Source organism: Macaca nemestrina, chromosome 16 (assembly GCF_043159975.1).
Source record: "Macaca nemestrina isolate mMacNem1 chromosome 16, mMacNem.hap1, whole genome shotgun sequence".
In the NCBI taxonomy this organism is placed as follows: Eukaryota; Metazoa; Chordata; class Mammalia; order Primates; family Cercopithecidae; genus Macaca; species Macaca nemestrina.
Window position 1 is genome coordinate 12065528 of NC_092140.1, and position 24565 is coordinate 12090092.

Here is a 24565-nt window from a genome sequence, read left to right on the forward strand (position 1 = left end):
TTCTTTGTATTTTCTACATTTACGATGCTGAAAGATGAGAATCTTTCCTAGGGCTGTAATGACTTTCATAAGAATGTTTATTTCTTGAAAAGAAACAACTCTTGTTGCATGACCTTCAGTTTAGGAAATGGAAGACTGCTATTTGTTACCCTGGAGGGTATGACTTTGTGTAGTCTTCCTGTACTCGCAGTTGGACGCGTCTTAAGGACGACCCGCTTATGGACAGTGTTCATGATTCAATAGTGAGTGTAGTAAACACATAAACACAAACACTAGTTGACTTTTAAAATAAACAAATATAAATAAGCACACTAGTGTTTTAATACATATGGGTATCCTCATTCACTAGGGAGCTTCTGCGAAAAGCTTCTATTCTTATCCCAATGACAATGCTATTACAGAAAACCAAGTCAAAAAGTATCTAAACTTAAGTGCTCTATGTCTGAAGCAATGCTCAGAGGAAAAATAAATCTGATTCAAAAACTATTCATTCTTGGTATCTTTTTATACACAGATCATTCCCTTGTAATCTGATAACATCTCTTTTATTCCCTTCTACTTCTCTCTTGCAGTTTAATTCCATCACTGCCTCCTTTTCTGCTTTTCTTCATTAATCTCCTTCTCCCCAATTCTTTCCCTTGTTTTCTTCCTTTTAACCTTTCTTTCTTTTTGGTTCTCCCAACACAGCTTGAATTCAAGGTAGGTGTTTCTAGGGGCTGAGGCCCCCTGAGAACAGAACTGGTGGAAGATTTGTTTGGGGCTTGAAATTAGATTGAATTAATGAGAACAAACAAGGCACAAAGCGATTGCTTTAAACTCATTTTCCACCTGCCTGCTGTAATGGCATTAGGTTGAAGGCATGGCCTCCTTGCCTGAGCATTATAAACACAAGTGTTGAACACAGAATTCCTGGAAACCAAGGACACTGTCATCTGTTGAAGTGAACATGTTTGCATTCATTTTCATCCCCCTTCTTGGCACCACAGATAGTCACAGCATCCATCCTCTTTGATGTCTGAAGTTCTGCCAAAAAGGCTCTTTCAACCTGATAGCATTGGTCTTGCGTACGAGGCAAAACAAAAGCTACTGTTTAGGGGACAGAGGGCACATCTTGCTTCAGAGACCTCCTTCCCTTATGTGTGTGGCAGCCTCACTGGTGTGGTTCTTTGGCAACAGGATTCAGTGCCTTTAGTACACTTCTGCTTTGCTGTCTTCTTCAGAAAGTTATTTACATGGTCATCCTGACCAGCAGTAAATGAATCTTCAGCCAGAGCTGTGCCCTGTCTGAAAAAAAAGTGTGTCTGTTGTGTAAAGAGGATACTGAGCTGAAGAGAAGAGCTAGGAAGCCCCATAACTTCAGTTTCTTTGAAGCGCTGCTCCCCAGACATGTGGTGAGAATCTTTCAGGTTCCCTGTCTTCCCAGTCACTAGCAAAGAACACAATGGCTTTCGAGATGATGCCATATGCACTACAATGGCAGGATTTTAAACTCCCTTCAAGAATAGTATACAGAAACATCAAAATCAAGGTGTTCAAAATTTAATCTATTACTATTCTTTACTCAGGGTAAACCTCTTCCAATTTTTCTGTGTGTGTGTATGTGTGTGTATATGTGTGTGTGTGTGTGTGCGTGCGTGTGTGTGTGTGTGTAGGATGGGAGATGGGGAAGGCTTGCTTTTTCCTTGAATATGTTTCTGTGGCAAATGTTTTATTGGGTTGGTGGCTTCTCTTCAACCAACTTGTAGGTTATAACCGTTTGGCAGGCTTTTGTTTTAATTATTACATGTGTGTGTGTGTGTGTGTGTGTGTGTGTGTGTGTGTGTGTGTGTATATATATATATATATATTTTTTTTTTTTTTTTTGGAGATGGAGTCTTTCTCTGTCACCCAGGCTGGAGTGCAGTGGTGTGATCTTGGCTTACTGCAACCTCCCCCTCCTGGGTTTAAGCTCTTCCCCTGCCTCAGCCTCTCAAGTAACTGTAATTATAGGTGTGAGCCACAATGCCTGGCTAATTTTTTGTATTTTTTTAGTGAGTAGATTTTTGTATTTTTCACCATGTTGGCCAGGCTGGTCTAGAACTCCTGACCTCAAGTGATCCACCTGCCTTGGCCTCCCAAAGTGCTAGAATTACAGGCATGAGCCACGGTGCCCAGCTGAACAATCACCTATTTTCTTATATCAGGCTGCACATGTTCACTTGGAACAAATGGTGATTTTTAGGTCAAAGAAAATTCCTCAGACTTGTGGGATACTACCCTCCCCCATAGCTTTTCTTTCCTTTTTAAAAAATTAAACCAAATTAAACTAAATATTTAGTATCCTTTTGGTCTTCTCACACCTTAAATCCTCCCCTGATCCACATACAGCTAAATAATTGAGCCCCAGAAGTTCCCAAAGTCATACCTTTGGGCAGCTCAGATGCTAGTGGTTACTTTTCTGCAGTTCTGAGCAGTGTTGTTTCAGACATGAGCCCAAAAATCATTCTTTTGCCTTTTCCCCCCTTTTCTGGGTCCATTTAGTACCCGGTATATTTTGTTGTCCTAATTTCTTCATAAAAGTATTAATTCTATTTCATTCAGCAATAACTTTGCATACAAGGATATTTTTGCATGAATCTTCTCACATGCATTTCATTTTCTTAGATCCAAAACTTCATTTGGTTAATCTTCAAGCTTCAAGTTGGGTACAGCAGAGGACATAGTGGTTTGCTTTCATGCAAAGTTCAGTCTGGGAAAGACAGTTGCTACATGCTGTTCTACAAATCATGTGTCAGAACAGGAATCGAGTCCAGGCTCCAGCAGAGATACTCACCCTTCCCCGAGCACAATATGCCATCTGCTGATTCACACAGATTCTTGCTTTGTTCTTCCGTCATGTTACACTTCCGTGGATGTTGGCAGAGCTTTCCAAACCATCCTCTCTCACAAATGCAGCGACCACAGGAACATGTGCCGTGGCCTGTGAAGCAACCACAGGGAGGGAGTGAGAGGAGAGGACGAGGAAATTACCAGCTGAAGCAGAGAGTTTTAAGAAAGAAATGTGTAAACCATAGGATCTCATTTCCCATCCAACACATTTTTCTTTATGCATAGTCAATTTGGCATGTAATTGTTTAAAAGAACTTACAACAGAGTTCTAGCTTAACACAATAAATTGAATGTAGCATAGGAGATGGACTTGAGGGAAAGAAATCTTGCAATAATTTAAAATGGAATTATACCACCCTTTCTTGATAGAAAATACTTCTTCATTTGCATTTTTATCAGTATGGAGTCTTAGTGCTATTCTTCATTGCACACACCATGGCACTCAGACCAATTTGCAAGGCTAGTCACATTACCACTGCTGGCAGTATTTATTGATTGTTCTCCTATTGCTTACTAACAAAACAAAAGGTTAACTTTCATACAAATGGCATTTGGCACTATATTACTTTATCTGTATACCTCTCTGCTTACTAATAACAACAGATATAAGTGGAAGTTATAGTGTCTCTCTATTATTGCATAAAAGTTGACATCAGCTTGGATTCATGTTTGGCACATTTTTTCTGGTTTGGTTCCTGACATTGGTTCCTGGTTTTTAAGATGTTTATCTTTTGGTATACATGCAACATTCTATTTGTGACATCTATATAACAGGATGTACACCTGTTTACTTGCTTGCCACCAACATACCATTAGATTGCATGATACTCCATTTCAATTTCTTCCATTTCAGTTTCCACTCAACCCTTTATTCCTTTTCCTGATAAGTGCATTGCCTTACAACAGGGTCTCTCTGAGTCAACTATTTGCCTAGCAAAGAGTTACTGAGTATCTGTTATGAACAGAGCATTGTGCTAGGCAATAGGGGATACAAAACCAAGCACCATGGACAAAGTGGTCCCTGCTCTTCTTCCAGGTAAGATACACTCATCATTCACACTGATAAGCCTCTCTGAAGCTGTTGACACCATTCTCTCCTGACCATTCGCTCTGGCAGGACCCTCAGGAGGGAACCTTGCTCCATCTGCTCCCCCTCCATTCAGCTCTGCACAGGAAGGATGAGTAACCAATGCTTAATGCTTTGGAATTAATTATTATAATTATTTTTTCTTTTTTTTTAGGAGTGATAGGATTTTAATTTCTACAGAAATCCCTCTAACAATTGAGTGGAGAATGAAATAGATGGCTGTGAGAATTGGGAGCATGTACCTGTGCAGATTGGTGGAGAAGCCCAGGTCCTGGCATGAGAAATATGGTAAAAAAATGAAGTAGAGTAAACAGAGTGAAGGACACTTGGGAGAATGCAGATTGGTAGGAGGTGGTGAATGGCTGTGGTGAAAAGAAGGTTTCTGATCTCAGAGAGGTAAGCAGAAGCCTCCTGGAGAGGGTTTCTTGGAAAACTATTTTTTTTTGTTTGCTTTTTGGTGTTTTTTTTTTTTTTTATTAAATAAGAGAGATTTTTTCCTTGGGTTATACCACATCCCTGCCTCACAGGTCATGCAACAAGTGCCTCCCGACAGCCAGAGAAGGTCTGGGAGAGAGGTTTTTTAATCCAGCAGATGTTGCTCCCCTGGAGAAAACCGGGATCCTGAAAGAAAGACAGGGTACTAGGAACTTCTGACATTCTTTTAAAGAAAATTCTGGGAAAAACATCAGATACCAATGGGGGACTATTAAATTTGCAAGAAAAATGTCGCTGCCATACCTTTAATGTGCACTCAGTCAGCAAGTGCTCTGGCACTTTCTAAGGCTGATGACTGTTCTTGTCACACAGGTTAGCAAAAAAGGAAAAAATAAAATAAATGAGGTAACTTTGGTCTTTTTCACCTAGCTTGATTTAAGTGCTAAGTAAAAACAAACAAAGAAACAAACAAAAAACCCCAAAACCGAAACCATTCAAGTTTAAAAGTAGCACGCATGTAAACATGTGACCGATAACTGGCTCAGCCTGAGGAGCTAAGGGAAGTCTACGAAGTGAAAACCCACCATGCAGTGTGACTTGGCTTTGCAGAAGATGAAATAAAGATATAAATGGAGATAACACGTGGCGATGTTTTAAACTTATTCTCAATACAACCTTGAAGTTTGGTATTACCCATTTTACAGTCAGGCAACTGAGCTTCAGAGAGATTAAGCCCTGTAATTTGCTTCTCAATCACATAGTTCAACCACACAGTATCGGAACTGACTCTAGTTCCTCTGATTCCAATGTCTACACTCTTCCCAAAGTGTTGCTTTGCCTCTATATTTCACTTTAGAAAGTGAGACACAGCAGGCTTTTCTTAATTCTTGTCTCTTTCAACCACCACATCATTTGAAGGTGTATATTTGATATTCACAGGCACTTTCTCCTTGCAAGTCTCTTCTCTATTGGCATGCCACAAAATTCTCTTTGCCTCATTCAACACTCCTCCTTTGTCTCTGTTTATTCTTCTACCTTTGTTTTGTTTTGTTTTTACTGAACCAATAAGTGCAGGTTTTCACCCATTGCTTATCTTTAATCATCTTTTTTAATCTCTCCATAATTTCTCTTTTGAAAAATCCATAAATTTTGGGCTTTCAGATAACCACCAAGACCACAGTGCTGTATCTCCAGCCCCTGATTTTCTCCCACATTCCCCTCTCATGATTCCACACTTTGTGTTCTATTGGCATCCCCACTTAATACCTCCAGAGCTACATAGGCAGGGTCCGACCCGCAGACCCTGGCGGAACGACAGATGAACAAATGCTCCCAGACACAGGTATCCAGTGAAAGAGTGGGCTAGGGGACCAGGCTGCTCACAGACACCAGACACCAGACACCAAGGAGGGTGCTGTAAAGAGTCAGCAGCCATGGCCCTGACAAGCTGGCACTGCGGGCATTTATTCAGTATAGATTTAATGACAAAGGCTTTGAGTCAATACATTTGTGGGCAATTTACATGGTCACTCCTCTCCCTGGAGAGAGTAGTCCTGCACGCAGAGGATTAAAGGCCAGGTTCTAAGGCCTAAGTTAATTTAGATTAGTTTCACTGGATAAGAGAATCTGGCTGCCTTCAGCCAAATCCTTTTCCAAAACTTTTGTAAAACCTTCCAGCCTTCCAAGAAGGTTTTCATCTTCTACAATTTCTCCCACCACCCTGACCGACCAATCTCCTACATCCATATATGATTTTCTTTCCAAAAGCTGCTTTTTTTGGTCTTTCTCATTTATTTTAATGTAACATCTATCCTTTCAATCAACCAGTTCAAGATGTCTTGAGTCTTATTTGAATTTCCCTTACTGCCCTCATCCAGCGTGTTGTCAAGTCTTGTGGAAACCACCTCCAACATTCCCACTCACATCACCATCACAACATCGGAGAAACTTTCCTGTCATATCTCTCCAATACTCTGGCTTGTAGATTCCTACAGCACAACTTGATGCTCATCGCAGCCTTGATATCTAGTCCTGTATAACTCCCTGAAGCTCACGGCATACAGTTTACGTACTCTAGCCTTTGTTATGTTTTAGCTTCTTGAAACACAGAGTCCCAAGCTATATTTCCAATCATATTCCTTCTGTTCTCTCTTTAACCAAACTGGCCATTCGTTGTTTCCTGCACATTTGTCATGCTTTTCTGACCTCATTTTTGCAGAGGTAGAAGTACCTTTCCCTTACTATACACATTCAGGTTCTGAGTAATTTTCAAAGCTTAACAAAAAGTGACTACCCTTCTGTGAAGATTTTCCTAATATCCCTAAGTGGGACTCATTGTCTCTCCTCTAAATTTCTATAATATCTTATTTTTTACCACCTTTGGAACTTTTTTGAATTCCATCTCATGGTATATAGTTATGCATCAGGAACTTTTTTGACTTCCATCTCATGGTATATAGTTATGCATCAAAGGAATCCACTACTCTACTATGAATTTTCTGAGTATTACTTCTGTCATCACCATAGTCTTATAGACACCAGAGTGCCTAATGCAATGCCTGAGACACAGCGGGTCTTCAAAAACTTGGAGGAGATCGAGATTGTCTTTTTCAAAACATCTTTCTCATTTTTACCCACAAACCAAACTGTAGAGTACAGCCAAGTTAGAAAATGAGTCGACAGCCCCTTAACAGCTATCCGCTCAATGAGTCATTGTTAAATTGAGTACATCTTGACTTCTCCATGAAAACCAAAGTCCACTTAAAGTCCAGATCTCCTGAAAGAGTTAAGTAAAAAGTTGTCCATCTTTGGAGACAGAGAATCTGTTGTATGAGAAACCAAAAATAAAGAGAAAGAGAGCTTCTAGTACCAGCTCAATTGGACTATGAACTTCTCAAATGCTCATGTTTCTTACTGACCCTAGGTTGGTAAGAATTGTCAACAATTTGACGTAACTGAAATCATTTAATCTGTATTGCACAGAAAAATATTCTGTCTTTTTTTTTGTTTTCTGTCTTCTTTTTTTCCAAATTTAATTAGTGCTATATGGAAAACGAAAATACATCTTATGAAAATTTATAGGATACAGCAAGAGTATTATTTGGAGAGAAATTTACAGTATGAATGCAATCAGAAGCAACAAAAAATATAAAATAAATGATGTATTCTTTCACTTTAAAACACTAAAGAAGAGCAATATAAAACTATATTGGTTATAAGAAAAGAAATACAATCAATTCCATGACAAATCAATACAACTGGAAGTAGAAAATCAACAGAGCAAATCAATAAAACAAAAGTTGGTTATTTGAAAAGATCAATAAAATTGATAAATATTAGGCCAGGCTAAACAAGTAAAAAGAGAGAAGACACAATTGTTTAAAATGAAAAATAAAAGAGAGATCATTATATCTTACCTCATGGACATTAAAAGGATAACAATAGAATATTATAAACAATGATTTGTCCAAAAATCTGATAACCTGGATCATTTGGACCAATTCCATGAAAGACACAATCTATTAAAACCCACATAAAAAGAAACAGATAATTAAAGTAGACCTATAGCTACTTTTTTCTACAATATTTTTTATTATGGTAAAAGAGATATAACATAAAATTTACGATCTTAACCATTTTAAGTGTAGAGTTCAGTAGCACTAAGTATATTCTCATTGTTGTACAACCATCACCACCATTCATCTCTAGAATATTTTCATCTTCCCAAATTGAAACTAAGCACCCATTAAACAGTAAGTCCCAATCCCTTCTCTTCTCAGCTCCTAGAAACCACCATTCCAGCTTCTGTCTATGTATCTGACTACTCTAGGAACCCATATAAGTGAAATCACACAGTGTTTTTCTTTTCATGGTTGGCTTATTTTATTTATCATAATATCTTAAAGATCCTTCCATGTTGTAGTATGTGACAATTTTTTCCCTTTTAAAAGTTGATATTCTGCCTTTGATTTAAGATATTATTGAGAATAATTTTATGGCACCTCACTGCAAATAATATAAAATGTTATGCAAGAAAATAGATGATTTTTTATTTTTTTATGTTTTTTTTTTGAGATGGAGTCTCACTCTGTCACCAGGCTGGAGTGCAGTGGCAATCTTGGCTCACTGCAACCTCCGACTCCTGGGTTCAAGTGATTCTCCTGCCTCAGCCCGCCAAGTAGCTGGGATTACAGGTGCATGCCACCATGCCTAGCTAATTTTTGTATTTTTAGTAGAGATGGGGTTTCAGCATGTTTGCCAGGATGGTCTCAATCTCCTGACCTCGTGATCTGCCTGTCTCGGCCTCCCAAAGTGCTGGGATTACAGGCCTGAGCCACTGTGCCTGGCGATGATTTTTTATTATTAGCTAATTTATTATATCCTTCCACGAAGTTAAGTTGGTATCTAGCTCAGGCAATCATCAAAATACATTAATATTTAAATGTTTTGAGTTGTCATTTATATTACTTAAGAAAACAACAACTTTCAACACCCTCTTTTCTATAAACTCTAATAATTTAGTTATCTCTTCAAGAAATATTTTCTATGTATCAGGAATTGTATTAAGAGCTTAGAATAAACAGTAAATAAAATAGGCATTGACCCTGTCTTCATGGTAACTATGGTCTACTAGGGAAGAAAATAATGATAAGCAACATTTGAGTAACAGAAGACAAAAAGAAAATGCTAGTATATTCAACAGCGAGAACACTGTTAACTAGGGTAGTCAGGGAAGGGTTCAGTGACAGCCAAGGGATGAGAAGGAGCCAGACAGCCAATGTTCTAGGAACAGAGCCTAGAAAAACAAATGAAAAGTTCTTGGGACAAGAAATAGCCTGGCATGTTACAGGCAGTAAAAGAAGGCCAACGTGTTTGAAGAATAGTAAGTTAAAAACATTGAATAATGAAGGTGGAGAAATTTCCCTTCTCAGAAATGAGAACATATCAAATGGTTTATTCTTGGTAAAAAATCTAAATTTATTTTAAGAGGATTGAGAAACGACAGAAGGGTATTAAGGAAGGGAGTGATGTGATAATACAGTTTACACTTTGCAAACTCATTTGGCAACTAGGTGGGAGAGATAAGGTATGTTGGGAGGAATGAGTATGGGGAAGTTAGAGGGTTCTTGCTGTTTTCCAAGTGAAAAGTGATAGAAGCTTAAAGGACAGTGGTGGCAGTGGAAACACAGAGAAGTAGATGGAAATCTATTTTGGTGATGGTGCCTGTACATGTGGGACACAATGTTGGATTGGATGTGGCAAGTGAGGGAAAGAAAAGACAAGTTTTCTAGCTAGAGGAAACTGTGAATAATGATGCTGTTTATTGGGTATGGGCACTTCAGGAGAAAGAGATTGAGGGCAGAAAAATGGCTCTGTTTTGAACCTCTTGTATTTGAGATACTCTTAAGACAAAGAGATAGTGAGGTCAAGTGAGCAGCTGGGCACAAGCTGGTGCTCAGAGAACAGGTTAGCTCTAGGCATGCACATGTTGGAGCTTACAAATGTAGATGACACTTAAAGCCCTAGAAATGAAGCAGCTATCTGGGGAGAAATTAGTCTTGGGAAACCCCAATATTTAGAGTTAGGTAACGAGAAAAGCCAGACAAGAACATTCAGTAAAGAAGGAGAAAACGAAGATTGTGTTGTCTCATGAAATGACAAAGGAGCATGTCCCATACTGGAGGTCTACTAAGTGGAATGTTCCTGGAAATTTGAGTTTAAAAAATAAGACCATAGAAGTAGTTTTATTCATCTTTTGTCTCATCGACACGACTGTGTTGCCACTTAGACCTGTAAGAGGAACACTCAGGGCAGAACTGTTAGAGAATCATCTACATAGACCATTCATTGATAATAACACCTGTGTTTAATGGTACAGTTGGGCCTGTGTTGTCCAGCATAATACAGTAGTCACTAGCCACATGTGCCTATTTAAATTTATTAAAGTAAAACTTAAAACTCAGTTTCTCAGTCTCACTAATCACCTTTCAAGTGCTTGATAGTCGCATGTGGTCAGTGGCTACTATGCAGAACACTGTAGATATAGAACACCTCCTCCATCTTTGAAAGTGCTATTGGACAGCACTCATCTAGATAATGACTTTTTTCCATGCAATCCATTGGCTCTGAGGCACATTTCCTTAAAACACTGTGATAATGAGTCCCAATAGGAAACTGACTTATGAATAGACATGGATTCAATCAGATACTACATATTGCCTATCCAATATCCTCCCTCCTTCTTAATAACAAACAATTCCTCATTTTTTTCAGGGAGGGGACACTATGCCTATCTGGGAAGTGACTAACCATGCTCTCTTTGACCTGAAAGCACCCATATGACATAGCTCTAATAAATGAGAAATAAGAGAAAATCTCCCGGGTGAGATTTCTAGGAAACTATTGCCTTCCAAAGGAAATGGGACAAACTCAGCCAGCACATGTCCTTTGCCCTTTGTCCTATTTCTTCCTATTTCTTCTTCCCTGGAAGAAGGACACAACTGGAGGTTGCTTATGAACATGATAATTGTATTAATCCATGTTCATGCTGCTGTAAAGAACTGCCCAAGACTCAGTAATTTGCAAGGAAAGAGGTTTAATTGACTCACAGTTCTGCATGGTTGGGGAGGCCTCAGGAAACTTAAAGTTATGGTGGAAGGGGAAGCAAATATGTCCTTCTTCACATGATAGCAGGAAGAAAAAGTATGAGAGTCGAGTGAAGGGAGAAGTCCCTTATAAAAGCATCAGATCTCATGAGAACTTACTATCACGAGAAAAACATGGAGAAAACCAACCCCATGATTCAAGTATCTCCCACTGGATCCCTCCTACAACACCTGGGGATTATGGGAACTACAATTCAAGATGAAATTTGGGTTGGGACACAGCCAAACCATAACAAAGACAAACGTTATACTGGAAGGGCAGAGCAGGAGAAAGAGATAGGGTTCAGGGACACTGTGGTGCTCAGGCAGTCACCTTACCATCCATCCCTGGAATAACAACCTGGAGACTCAGGATTTGTGTCCATCCCCTTCAGCCAAACGCAGGACTAACTGATCCACTTGCAAATTCACGAAACAGGTGTGCAATTTTAAGATGTAATTTGGAGACAATCACACTCTGACTGTATTGTCCATTTAAGAAAGGCTTAGTCTGAGTATGTGGTCTGATCTCTTCCTCATACAAGAAATCCATCAGTGCCTGGGAGTTACTGAATTCATACTCTCAGGTGGCATGATCTCCTTCAAATTGCAGCGACGAACTAGAGAACTCCCTGAAGAAATGTGAACTGATTGTGTAATTAAGAGGTGGCTCTTCATTATCCCTTCTTGTTTTTTAAATTGGACTCATGGGTAGCTATTCCAGGAGCATAGAGGAAAGAAGAAAAGCAATAAGCAGCCTAGTTCTTATTCTCACCCTGGGTATATGGCACACAGGAGGGAAGTCTCTGATTTAATTTATATTAGGCTAAACAATTAAACACACATGCACCAGTATGTGAATATATTTTACTTGTGTCATCTTAAAATAATATACCAATAAAATAAATAAACCTTAGGAACTATCACTGGACAAATCATGCTTTTTATAAATAGTGACTTATCTGATAATAAATCCATGCATGCATAGGTCACGTAACATTTTCTTTTAATAAAGATGTTTTGAGAACATCCACAGACAGTCTATGATGATTGAACATGACTCACAAGTTAATTAAATGAAGAATGATCTCACTTCATGCTGATTTTCTTTCTGCTAGTCATTTTCATGACTCTTTTTCAGGTTGTAATTTTGGTGTAATCAAAACTGAACTGTAAAAATTATGAAATTAGTTACATTCACCTTCAGGTACAATTGCTAATTTATCCAACCTATCAGAATTGGTTTAATCATCTTTAGGGTTATTGGTAGGAAAGGGGATACATACTATTGGCTCTTAGTTCTCATGCATCTGCTAATCAGTTAAGTTTATACATGTTTTTCATTTTACTTATTTGCTTGTTTGCTAAAATGCTAAGACAGTCCCTGGTTTTGGAGTCACGTACCATATTTCACTCTCTGGCCACATGTTAGATGTACAGATTTTATATCCTCCATATGAAAGGCCACAGATCTTACGACTTAGTGTTTGATGGAGAACTAAAAAAATTATCAAAATGAGTCACTCTCTATTTTGTTATCCTCTGAAGCGATAACAGAGGGATGGTGTCTGTGTGTTTCAGACTCTCATATTAGTAAGATTTGTTCTCCACTGGCGAGATGATGGGGGGACTAATTGCTTTGGAAAAACCAGCTGTGATTTCCTCCCTGAGGTACAGAGCGACTGATTTGTGTGAGTCCAACTTCCTTCCAAAACACTGCAGCTAGTGCTTCCAGATACCTGAGACAGATGTATTACTTTGTTCTGCAATGCAGACGGCCATTACAATCTTTTATTTTCATCACAGATACAGGGCATTCGTCAAATATATGATGAATATATTTGATGTTCTGCCACATAGTACCAGGCACATTTCCTTCTTTATGTCTCATTCTTATCATAAAGCCAAATGGATTATTATCCTTGTTGTGTACAGGAGTAAACCAAGGTAGAGAGGCCAAATAAATACATAGGTAAACCAAAGCAGAGAGGACAACCTGTTCAAGTTATTACAATAAGCAGGAAATAGAGCAAGAATTAAAATCCTGGTCTGTCTGAATACAGGGTTCCCATTCATTTTGCTGTACGGCACTGCCTCACTTAATTCCAAAGAAAATGGTTACTTCTTCTCACTTAAATCTTACGTGAAAAAATGAAACAAAGTGTACACCATGTACACTAAAGCAACTGAGGATACATACAATGTGGACTTCATCTAGACAAAATATCAAAATACCCAAAGAAGATTTATTTTTTGTTTGTTTCTTATTTTTTTGAGATGGAGTCTCGCTCTGTCACCCAGGCTCGAGTGCAGTGGCACGATCTCGGCTCATTGCAAGCTCCTCCTCCTGGGTTCACACCATTCTCCGATCTCAGCCTCCCTCGTAGCTGGGACTACAGGCGCCCACCACCATGCCTGGCTAATTGTTTGTATTTTTAGTAGAGACAGGGTTTCACCGTGTTAGCCAGGATGGTCTCTCTCTCCTGACCTCGTGATCCACCTGCCTCAGACTCCCAAAGTGCTGGGATTACAGGCGTGAGTCACCATGCCTGGCCCCAAAGAAGATTTATGAACTTACATTTTGAAAATAATTTTACTCCTCGGAAATAAAACCTAGGAAGAAACACAACATAGTGTCATCATTTATTATTCTAGGATGATCAATTAATGGGTGATTTTTATTTTGTTGTTTCCATTTTTCTCTACTTATTTTCTTTAATTTTGAAAGCAAAAACATTAACAATATTTTTAAAGACCTGATATCTAAAGATGAGCCAAGTATAATAAATGAAGGTACAAAATATGTATTATAAATGACACGAGTAAGTAATCTGTGAAAAAAATCCTTTCTAATGACGGGTACAGAAGCAGCTGAGAAAGAGCTCTTGATGTAAAAAAAAAAAAAAAATGAAATAGATACATTCCTTCAGTATCTAATAAATATCTTTCACCTTTGTGCTTTTGCTCTGCTTTTCCAGGCCTAAAATGTTCTTCACATCCTATTTCTGCACATCTAAATACTAGCTGTTCAAGGTTCGAATAACATCCTAACCTCAACTTGAAGAATCCTGTATCCAAAGCTGGAATAGTCCTTCCTTTCTCATTCTCCTTAACTTATTGTGAATCCTTTACTTGATCATTTATTCAAATAAAAACATTGAGCATTAACCTTTATCCTAGCTTTGACAATATGAGAATGAGAGAGAGATTGATTATATCCATGAGAATTGTAGACTTAAAGAAAAGGGACACAGGGACACTCTCAACACAACCACATCACACTACAATGCAGGTGGTGCAGTATAGAAGTAGGACATCATTTCAGAAAGACTTCCTAAAGGAGATAATTTGGAAAAATCATGGAAGAATGGAAGGACGATGAGAAGTCATTCACAAGGAGAAGTGATAATAAGGACTAGAATGTCAGGGAGAGGGAACAAATATATCCAAGGGACATGTTCCAAAGGGAGCAACATATCCAAGTTTCTCCATTTCTGTTGCTCTCTGTGAAGAAATCAATTTTTCAAGAAATGGAGACAACTGGTCAAGACAAGCATAGTTTCCTCCACCATTCAATTGCTCAAACCAGAAACCTAGCATCACCCTTGATCCTACCCTGCCCCTCATATTGTGCAATCATGAATTTCCTTAAATACTGCTTGTACTCTGGGGAGGGAGCTCCAAGTTTCACCTAAGCTTTCTGGCTGACACTTGCCACCAGTCTCCTTCGAAAGCTGTGGGACAGGAGCCACATCTTACCAGCAGGGCACTGTCAGGCAACAGGATATACCCATGGGAGTCCTTGCAGGAGTTCATGAGGATGAACTCATATAATTGGGGATTATTTTTTCTTGGGATAACACAGCCCATATGCACAGAGATGAGATCCACACTGCACAGATGTTGAGGCTTTTCTGGCTTAGAAGAAGTCACACGCCCAACAGGAGCCAAAATCTTTCCCGATGATTCCGTAAGCATAGCTTTCAGGAAACCCACAAGGGACAAGACTGTTGGCAGAGTTATGACACTTGTGAAATCCAAAAGCATGATGTTCCCATCAGCTGCTTATAGTTCAATTCATCATCTCTTCCAAGGTAGTAGAAACTTATCAATCATAAGTCATCATGACCATGAACAATGTTGCTTGGTAACACTGAAACACACCATCTTCATCTGTTGCCAGGGAACCAGAGCTAGGAGTTTAACAGAGTGGTGGAGTCTCTTGCAGCAGGGTGAAGGCTTTTGTTAGCCTCTTGGCCACACTGCTTCTAACATGTTCTCCAACACATTCAAGATCCTCCACCTTTACTGTCTTCCATCCAGCTAAGGCACCTTTGTCTCTCACCAGGGCTCATCTCCTAACATCCAGATTCACCTACCAACCAACCAACACACATAGTCCTTGCAGCAATCCATACTCAACCTGACAACCAGAAGTGCTTTTTAAAATACTGTGATCACGTTTAAGCTCTGTTTAAGCCCTTCCTTTGGTTTCCTGTCACCTTTGGAGTAAAGCCCCAAGTTATCAACATGTTTACAAAACACATCACACTCTTTTCCCTTTGGTTTTCTAATCTGCAACCACACAGGGTTTTTCTCTAGTCCTCAAATGTTCCTGGCACACATCACACACTCTTTTCTCCCACACAGCTAAGCACAAGCTGCTCTCTGACTGCACCCCACTTCCCCTACCTGGCCAACTTCCATGTATCCTATTACTATCAAGTATTGTTGTGAGGTGTAGTTAATACTTGTAAAGCACATAGTCTGCATTACTTAGTTGTTATCCAGATATGAAGGCATTAGAGAAGCCTTTCTTAGTCTTCAGCCTATGTTAAATCCCCCTGTTATATATATTCCCATTGAATCAAGTCTCTTTTCAGATCACTGAGCTCCTTTTCATTCCTTTCTCAATGTCCTCCCTTCACGCTCAACAATAAGCTCCAGGAGAGCAAATGCTCTGTGTTCACCACTGAATCTCTAGTGCTGGCAAATAGTAGATGCTCAATGAATATTTGTTTAGTTAATGAAGAAATAAATAATTACTCCAGTTTAAACCATGTATAATTTGGAGGATCCATATGAAAATATCTTATTAGAAATTGAAAAGAATCTAAAGCCAAAAATGACTGATTACTGATAAATCATTTTGAGAGCCATTGACCTAAAGATGAAAGTGAAAGATATTGAGATTACTCCAAAGCAACAAATAGGCAGCAAAAACATTAAAAAGCCATTCCTGGCCAGGCTTGGTGACTCACACCTGTAATTCCAGCTCTTTGGGAGGCCAAGGCAAGAGAATCCCTTGAGCCCAGGAGCTCAAGACCAGCCTGGGCCACTTAGTAAGAGCCCCCCTATCTCTACAAAAAATAAATAGCCAGCTGTGGTGGTACGTGCCTGTAGTCCCATATACTCAGTAGGTTAAGGCCAGAGGATTGCTTGAGCCTAGGAGTTTGAGGTTTCGGTGAGCTATGCTTCCACCACTGCACTCCAGCCTGGGTGACAGAATGAGACTCTGTCTCAAAAAGAAAAAAAAGAAAAGAAAACAACATTGGCAACAAGAGCAGAGACATGTAGATGGCACTTTTGAGGGGTCAAGCAAGCTTTTTATACATGTATATGTATATATGCATACATACATATTGCTATGAGAATTAAATTAGTTAACATATGTCATGTCCTTAACAAACAGAGTAAAACCTACATAGGTATTTCTTCTAACTAATACCAGTGAATAGAGGATTTAACCTAATAATAATATTGACATATTGTGAAAACACTTTGGTGTCACTCTAGGGAAAACTGTGACATAAGGAACAATCTGTGAACTAAACATCAGAGCTGAAATTCTGGGCCTGCCACATTTTAGCTATGGGATGTTAACTTCTCCAATCTCACTCAATTTTTCATTTATGAAAGAAAAAATAGTAGAAACAATCTCTTAGAGTGGCTGCCATGACAATGGCGTAAGATAAACCACCCAGCACAACAGATATTTTATGAATTTATGCCCAGTATTCCATTATTGGAAAGCTAAGCATGTGGGAGTTATTTATATCCTACTGCTCAAGGTCATCACCAAGGTCTGACTGCAAAAATTCAAAAAATTCTAACCTCAGGCATAAACAGGTTAAAAGGGCTTTTCCCCTCAACTCACAGAGAAAGGAAAGAAGAAAGTATTTTTGTCAGGTTTCAAATGTCTTATCGTTGGTTAGAGAGAGAACAGGCATATAGATGATTGATATAGACAGATAATAGATAGATGATAGATAGATAGATAGATACATAGATAATGATGGATGGATGGTGCCTCAGCCTTCCAGTAAGACACACATTCTACTAACCATTAGTTATTTTACCTGATCCTGTCCCTCATCCCACCCTCCACCATCCAATAGGACCTATGTAACAAGCCTACATATGTATCCCTGAACTTAAAATAAAAGTCAGAAAAAACACACACTCTGTTTGTTTCCCCCAATAATAGTGCCCACTGCCTCAAAATAATTATCTTAAAGGGATATAATTATTGTCTTGTAATGTGATTCCATGTCCACCTCCTTTCATTGATACTGGAAACGTGGAAATATCTATAATTCACATGCACCAACCTCAGCGATATGAATTTTTTCAGGAATGCAATACAAGAATAATGTTGACCCACATTCCTGGCCATGGAGGTGCTCAGATCAGCGCTCTACTCCCGGGACTCTCAGTTTTGCAGGTTACCTTTGCTCACTACCCTCTATCTGCCTCACTCATTCTCTAGACAGTTTATTAATGCCAGTGAGCTCTTCTTTGGGTACGAGAGGCATCATGGAATCTGAGCATACACCGCTTGTGATTTTTAAGTGTAATCTTACTCCATTTTTTCAAGTTTGTGGGTGATACTGTACTTTCTCCTACCAGTGTTTATAAATAAAGTAATGAAAATCATGTTAAAATGCTGACCTGCCCCAAAACCTTTCACTGTCATAAAGTATCCTAGTACTTAGATGCAATGATCTTTTATTGATAGTGTACTGCGTACTTTCACATACCTGCTAAATCAAGAGTTCGGGGAAATAAAGGTCATTACAAACCTAATTGTATATTGCTTTTAGGTTCAATGGTATATTGCTTTCTGTTTATCTTATTTTTAACAGCAACTGAAAAAGCAAGAGTCAGTAGAATAAGAAAGGCAAGTAAAGCATGCAGGTAGCATACAGCTGTGAGAAAGGTTACTACCTCCACAGACCACACCATCGAGGTCTTCACAGCGGCGATCATCACACTCACAAGTCTTGCCATACACCCGGCGATCTCCTGGAGGGTAGCAGGTGCATTTGCCACATTCACATTTACCTAGAAAGTATAAAGAAAGTGCACACTTATGAGGTGAGTCCCAGAATCACTAAGGCTTTCAAGGAGGCAAGCACATTATTAAACCCAAATCTCCTAGAACAGTTCTAGTCTGTGCCTGAGAATAGTTACACAAATACACATTTCCAACTTCAAAAAGAAATTCTGTGGTGGTCTGGAGTGGAAGTGGCAGTCGCTGTCTCAGAAGTCATTCACATTTGCTATTCTCTAATTTTTGTTTCATTCATTTTTGCATAAATCCATTATAAAACTCTCTGGCTATTTCATATACAACTTAGCTTGATGATTCCTTGAACATAATACATTATATATACTGACATAATTTAGCATAATGTGGTCATTTTAAAAGGTTTTAATCTTGGATCTAACTACTCCATGAGAAAAAAAGTATTCACAGGTATGTTTCAATGTGCTGTTTTAGTGATTATTTGTAATCAGTTTTATAATTCTTAGAACTTATTTTAGCACAGAACATATGTCAAAGCACATAATCTAAATATCTTTATTATCCTCATCTTAAAATTTAAAATTATAAATATTTTTGCAATGAATTTGGTTCATAGTTTGGGAACCCCTTAACTAGTTCCATTATGCTGAGTTTCATCATGATTTCTTGAGTGGTAACTATGTGTAAAACACTATAATTCCCCGCATGACATCAGTTCATTTTCCAGTACCACACATTGACTAGAACCATTTTACTAAACAGGAAACCAAGATGTATAGAGGCCAAGTAACTTTCCAATGGTGAACCAGCTAGGAAGAAATAGATTCAAAATTTATATCCATTCTCATTAACCTCAAAGTTTGTGCAACTAACCATTAAACCACATTGCATCTTAATGTACACCTAATGCAGCACCAGAAGGCTATATGAGAAAGTAAATTTCTTTTGTTTGAGGAATCGCTACTGGTTTGCCAGAAATTCACTTGGGTGGCAGTGCTCTGAGACATCTGTTACTCTCTGTCATTAGCCCAACCATCATAATTACACACCCACTGAAATAATCACAAGATGCTTCAGGGCTGACCTTGCAATGTTGTTAGTCACTCTGTTGCTGAACTTGTATCTTGTTAAAGAAATTCTGAGTTGTGGATGATGGGGGAAAGAAAAATTAGTATCTAGGATCATATAATTTCAGAGCTGTAATTAAAGATAATCTAATGTAATGATTCATAATATTTTCTAGCTGACATGATGGGGTCACGATCCCTTTGAGAATCTGGCGAAAGACATGGCAGTACAGTGTTGTGCTGGCTGACCTTCGACTAATCTCTACTTGGAGGTAGTTCCAAGTTCAGCAGGAGGCAGGGGGTTCCCTCCTTCAATGATACTCCCTCTTCCTATACCCTGGCAGCCAGAACAGGGACACATCAGACACCCTTGGTCAGGGCTTTGATTCTTGAGGGTGAAAGCAAAGGCACAGCGTCCGTGGGCAACATGGGAAGTGCAACAGCATAGCAATGTCTGGGAGCCATGAAGCTCAGCATGCAGTGGCTGACATTCAGAAGTGATGGCAGCAGGAACTGGTCCTTGGCAGTGACTTTCTTCCCCAGGTTGCTGCAGGAGCTAATTGTTCAAAGTTGCATTCGGAGTCTAAAGCCTTCTAATAAAATATTTTTTATCCCTTTTAATGAAGTTGGTTTCTTTGTTTGCAATCAAGAACCATAACTGGCAGAACACAGATCTATCCCTGGAAAGATATACCAATACACACTTTTTAGGTAAAATTTCAGAAGGATCCATGACTTCCTTCAATTTATTTAATAGATGAGGAAACTCAAGCATGGTGGGGCTAAATGATTTTTTCCCAAGGCCAACTCTCTATCTATTAGTAGTGTTGGTTTTAGAACCTAGATTTTCTGAACTCCAGTCACCTTCCGATGTGCATAAATGCTCTAATATTTTTCATGGGTGGATGTGCAAATGATTCCAATAATGCAGGCTGTGGGGAGAGAGAAGCAAACTGTAGTATCATCAGCAGTGCGGTCTGGATATGGTGAACTGTTCTTTCACAGACAGATGTGGGAAGCCATGATCATCAGTTGCATTATTCCTGAGCGGCAATGCATTCCAGTTACACAGACAGAATCAGTTTCTACGTTTCAGGGCATACGTATTTATGGTGACAAATTTATTCACATTTTAAGGCATATAGTAATTTTCCTGAATATGCTTTATTGGCTTCTGTGCCTCTTCAGAAAAGATGAACTAAACACTGGCATGTGTGTTCAGATTTCAACATTCCATTGTTTTCATTGCGGATAATTTCTGTCCTCTATTTTTGTGTAAAGTTATACAATAAAGTATTAATATTCTGCATCAGCACATTTTCTTTCCTGATAAATTACAATCCACTATCTTTTTTAAATGTCAGAGAATATATTAACCAATGTCCAATTCTTTTTTCACCATGTATCTATTGGAGTTTTAAAATGACTAATATTAAGGCAACTATGAGATGAATTAACTTTTTGCATGTAATCCTAATATAGTTTATAAGATGCAGTGGCTTCTGACAAAAATCAAAAATAATGCATTAGGATGGGCACAAAAAATAGAATAAGACGTACTGTTTGGTAGCACAATAGGGTGACTACAGTCAGTAATAACAATTGTATATTTCAAAATAACTTACAAAGTGTAACTGAATTATTTGTAACTCAAAAGGATAAATGCTTGAGAGGGTAACCCATTCTCCATGGTGTACTTATTTCAAATTTCAACCTTTGTCAAAACATTTCATATCTCCCACAAATACATACACCTACTATATATCTACAAAATTTTTTAAAAATTTAAAAATTAAAATACAATGCGTAAGGAAAGGCTAATTTATTGCAGACAGAGAGGTTAAAAAAAAAAAGAGTAAATTCTTCATGCACTCCATATTTTTTTGTTTGTTTTTTTAGAGACAGAGTCTTGCTCTGTCACCCAGGTTGGAGTGCAGTGGCGTGATCTCAGCTCACCGCCTCCTGGGTTCAAGCACTTCTCCTGCCTCAGCCTCCTGAGCAGCTGGGATTACAGGCACAAGCCACCGTGCCCAGCTAATTTTTGTAAGTTTATTATTTTGCTGCCTCAGTTCACAGCTTCTATTTAGCCTCTACCACGAGTCACTACCAATTTTGTTTCAGTCATTATCGTATACCTATCAGGTATATTTCCAATCATTCTTCAAGGTCCAAAGAAAACTTCAACAAATCTGTGACACTGACACCCTCTGACTCACACACCTTCACAAATTCAATAAAATTAACTATGTTTCTTACGTGTCCTCATTTTTTTTTTTTTTTTTTTTTTGGCAGAGTCTCACTCTGTCACCCATGCTGGAGTGCGGCAAGTGCAGTGTTGCAATCTTGGGTCACTGCAACCTCCGTCTCCTGGATTCAAGCAATTCTCTTGCCTCATTCTCCAGAGTAGCTCGGATTGCAAGCATGCACCACCACGCCCAGCTGATTTTTTTTTTTTTTTCTATTTTTAGTAGAGACAGGGTTACACCATGTTGGCCAAGCTAGTTTCGAACTCCTGGCCTCAAGCAATCCACCTGCCTTGGCCTCCCAAAGTGCTGAGATCACAGGTGTGAGCCACTATGCCCAGCCATCATAATGTTTTGAATCAATATTTATTGAACACGTGCATTAAACAATAATCATATATAAATACTATAGAAATATTCACACAATACATGAGCATTAATGGTAGAAATTGAATTTGAAATAGTATATCTCTCCCAGAATAGATATTCATTTCCAATTGCCTGAATACCTTCATTTGTGTTTTCCATGGTTAGATCAATTAAATATGTCCCATGACAAACTCATCATCTGTATTCACAAACCTACTCCTCTTCTTGGGTCTTTTGTGAAATTTTACATAATCCACTTTCATAAAACATATGATTATGTAATTCCCTTGCATAAATCCCTCTGATGGCCCCACGTAACCTTCAAAGCAAAGACTAGATTCTTCAACAGAGTTTTCCACATAAGGTCCAACTTACCTTTCCAAGCATATATCCAGGAATTATTGCGCACTCATGTTCAGAGAGTTTATGTTCCCTATTTCTTCCCTCTGTGGTGCTCACCGCCATTTTCTCTATAAAGTCCTACTCGGTGTCCCATAGCCAGCCCAAATCTAATCTCCTCTCTAAACCCTTCCTTGCCATCCCTGGTTGGTTACCTGGAAGAACTGTCACCTCTCTGATCCCACAGCCCTTTGTCTATACCCCTAGTAGAACACTGAATGCAAAGTTTAAACTAGATAAGCAAGTGCCTCAACCCAATCGTAAGTGATAAAATCACTATGGTCCAGACTAACAGTAAGATTTGTATCTTGTTAGCAGCCAACTAAGTTCTCCCTTAATGTAGTAGAAGGACGCTGACATACATGTTTATTGACTTGATTTCAGATAAGAAATTGAGTCCAATCTTTTTCTTTTGTTTACTAAATGATACTATTATTATTTCAGTGATTGTTTTACTGCTATGGAGATACAACTGTGGCTTCTGAAATCGATATCAAATTAATACTCTCATATATGAGAAAGAAGGATAATGGAAATCTGCCTTTCCAGCACTGTGCTATTTTATACAACATATTTAAAAGAAAATGTAAAAAAAGAGATACCCAAAGAAATAAAAATAAAGCAAGTAATTTGCAAGGAGACAATTCAGTAACAGACAGAAAGGAGCATAGTAGTAACTGTGTGAGAAGAAATTAATTCAGCCAATATCATCAATATCATCCAACCAAACTTATCTGAAATTTACTCTACACTGAGTCTGCCTCCTCTTATTAAGTTTTAATAAAGTAGATAATCTTTAGGCACATACAAAATCATTCCAATGATATCATTTCATAAAGAACTGCAATTTTTATGAATTATATTTTAAAGCTCATTATAAGCTATCAAAGAAGAATAATGAACTAAGGCAGATTTTTAGAAGTTCCGATCAAAATAGATTTTACTTAAAAATTCAAACAAGCTCAGACTCTGAACTTGTGTAAAATACAGACAAATTATAAGTCAAGATATAAGCACAATTTATAGCTCTATGTGCAGGTAATCATTTTAATAAAAACTCATAATTTAAATCTCTTTAAATTTATATTTTCCCAGAATCATTAAGATATAAGATTCAGAAAAAGTGTCTATTTTCACCTTAGAATATGTTTTTTTCGTAAGAACTAGATTAAAATGTGAAAACCTTGATTCACTTACTCCAAAATATTTTATATAAAATTCAACAAATATTTAAGAATTTGTTTTGTATGAAATGCATGATTAGATATGGGAGTGCATTGTTAAATAAAAGATATATATATGCCTCTAAAGTCTGCGATTCTATAGCATTTATCTCATTTTACTGCATATTGACTACCAAAAATGTGGAGGAATGATTGATTATATCACCAAAATTAAACCCTAAATATTTTGACCAGCATTACTAATTTCATAATAAAAAAATGCTACTAGTATAAAACTAAAAGATCACAATATATTTAATAATTGCTTTATAGAATATATAGACAGCTAAAATTTACTAGGACAGGATCTCATTCTAACCTTAAGCCCAATCTTCTATATAACTATCTCAAAATATTTAAAGTATTCATTAAAGAGGAAGCTTAACATTTTAGAATGTTATATGTATTCTTGAATAGCATTTTGTATATTGAATATATTATATGTAAAACTAATTCTGGAAATAAAACTCTGCTCTTGGTTTATAAAATAGTTGCCACTTGAATATTTGTCTGAGGCCCTTCCAGACCTCACCTATAGACCACAGCACCCTCTCCCACTAGCAATGAACTGCCTTCAAAAATTATCTCAACATAATCCACATTATCTCATTCTTACCTTAAACCCAATCTTCTATATAGATATCTCAAAATCTTTAAAGTATTCATTAAACTGGAAGCTTAAAATTTTAGAATGCTATGTGTAATCTTGAATAGCATTTTAATGCTATTAGATTGAACATATTATATGAAAAAATAATTCTGGAAGTAAAAACTCTGCTCTGGGTTTATAAATCAGTCAGCACTTGAATATTTGTCTGAAGTTCTTCCAGACCTCACCTATAGACCACAGCACCCCCTCTGACTAACAATGAGCTGCCTTCAAAAATTATCTTGGCATAATCCATGAAAAATATATCACAT

The 24565-nt window shown here is 38.0% G+C and overlaps 1 protein-coding gene across 2 annotated transcripts in view; it reads right to left on the reverse strand.

Annotated features, from left to right (window-relative positions):
* The window catches only part of LOC105469845 (integrin subunit beta like 1), a 269680-nt gene that overhangs the window by 5656 nt on the left and 239459 nt on the right, over positions 1–24565 (reverse strand). For both annotated transcript variants that reach the window (XM_011721388.2, XM_024789134.2), the window contains 2 exons: positions 18262–18378; positions 2813–2959 (listed from right to left, as the gene is read on the reverse strand). In XM_011721388.2, coding sequence (XP_011719690.2) covers positions 2813–2959; positions 18262–18378 — 264 coding nt within the window. The remainder of the gene's footprint in view (positions 1–2812; positions 2960–18261; positions 18379–24565) is intronic.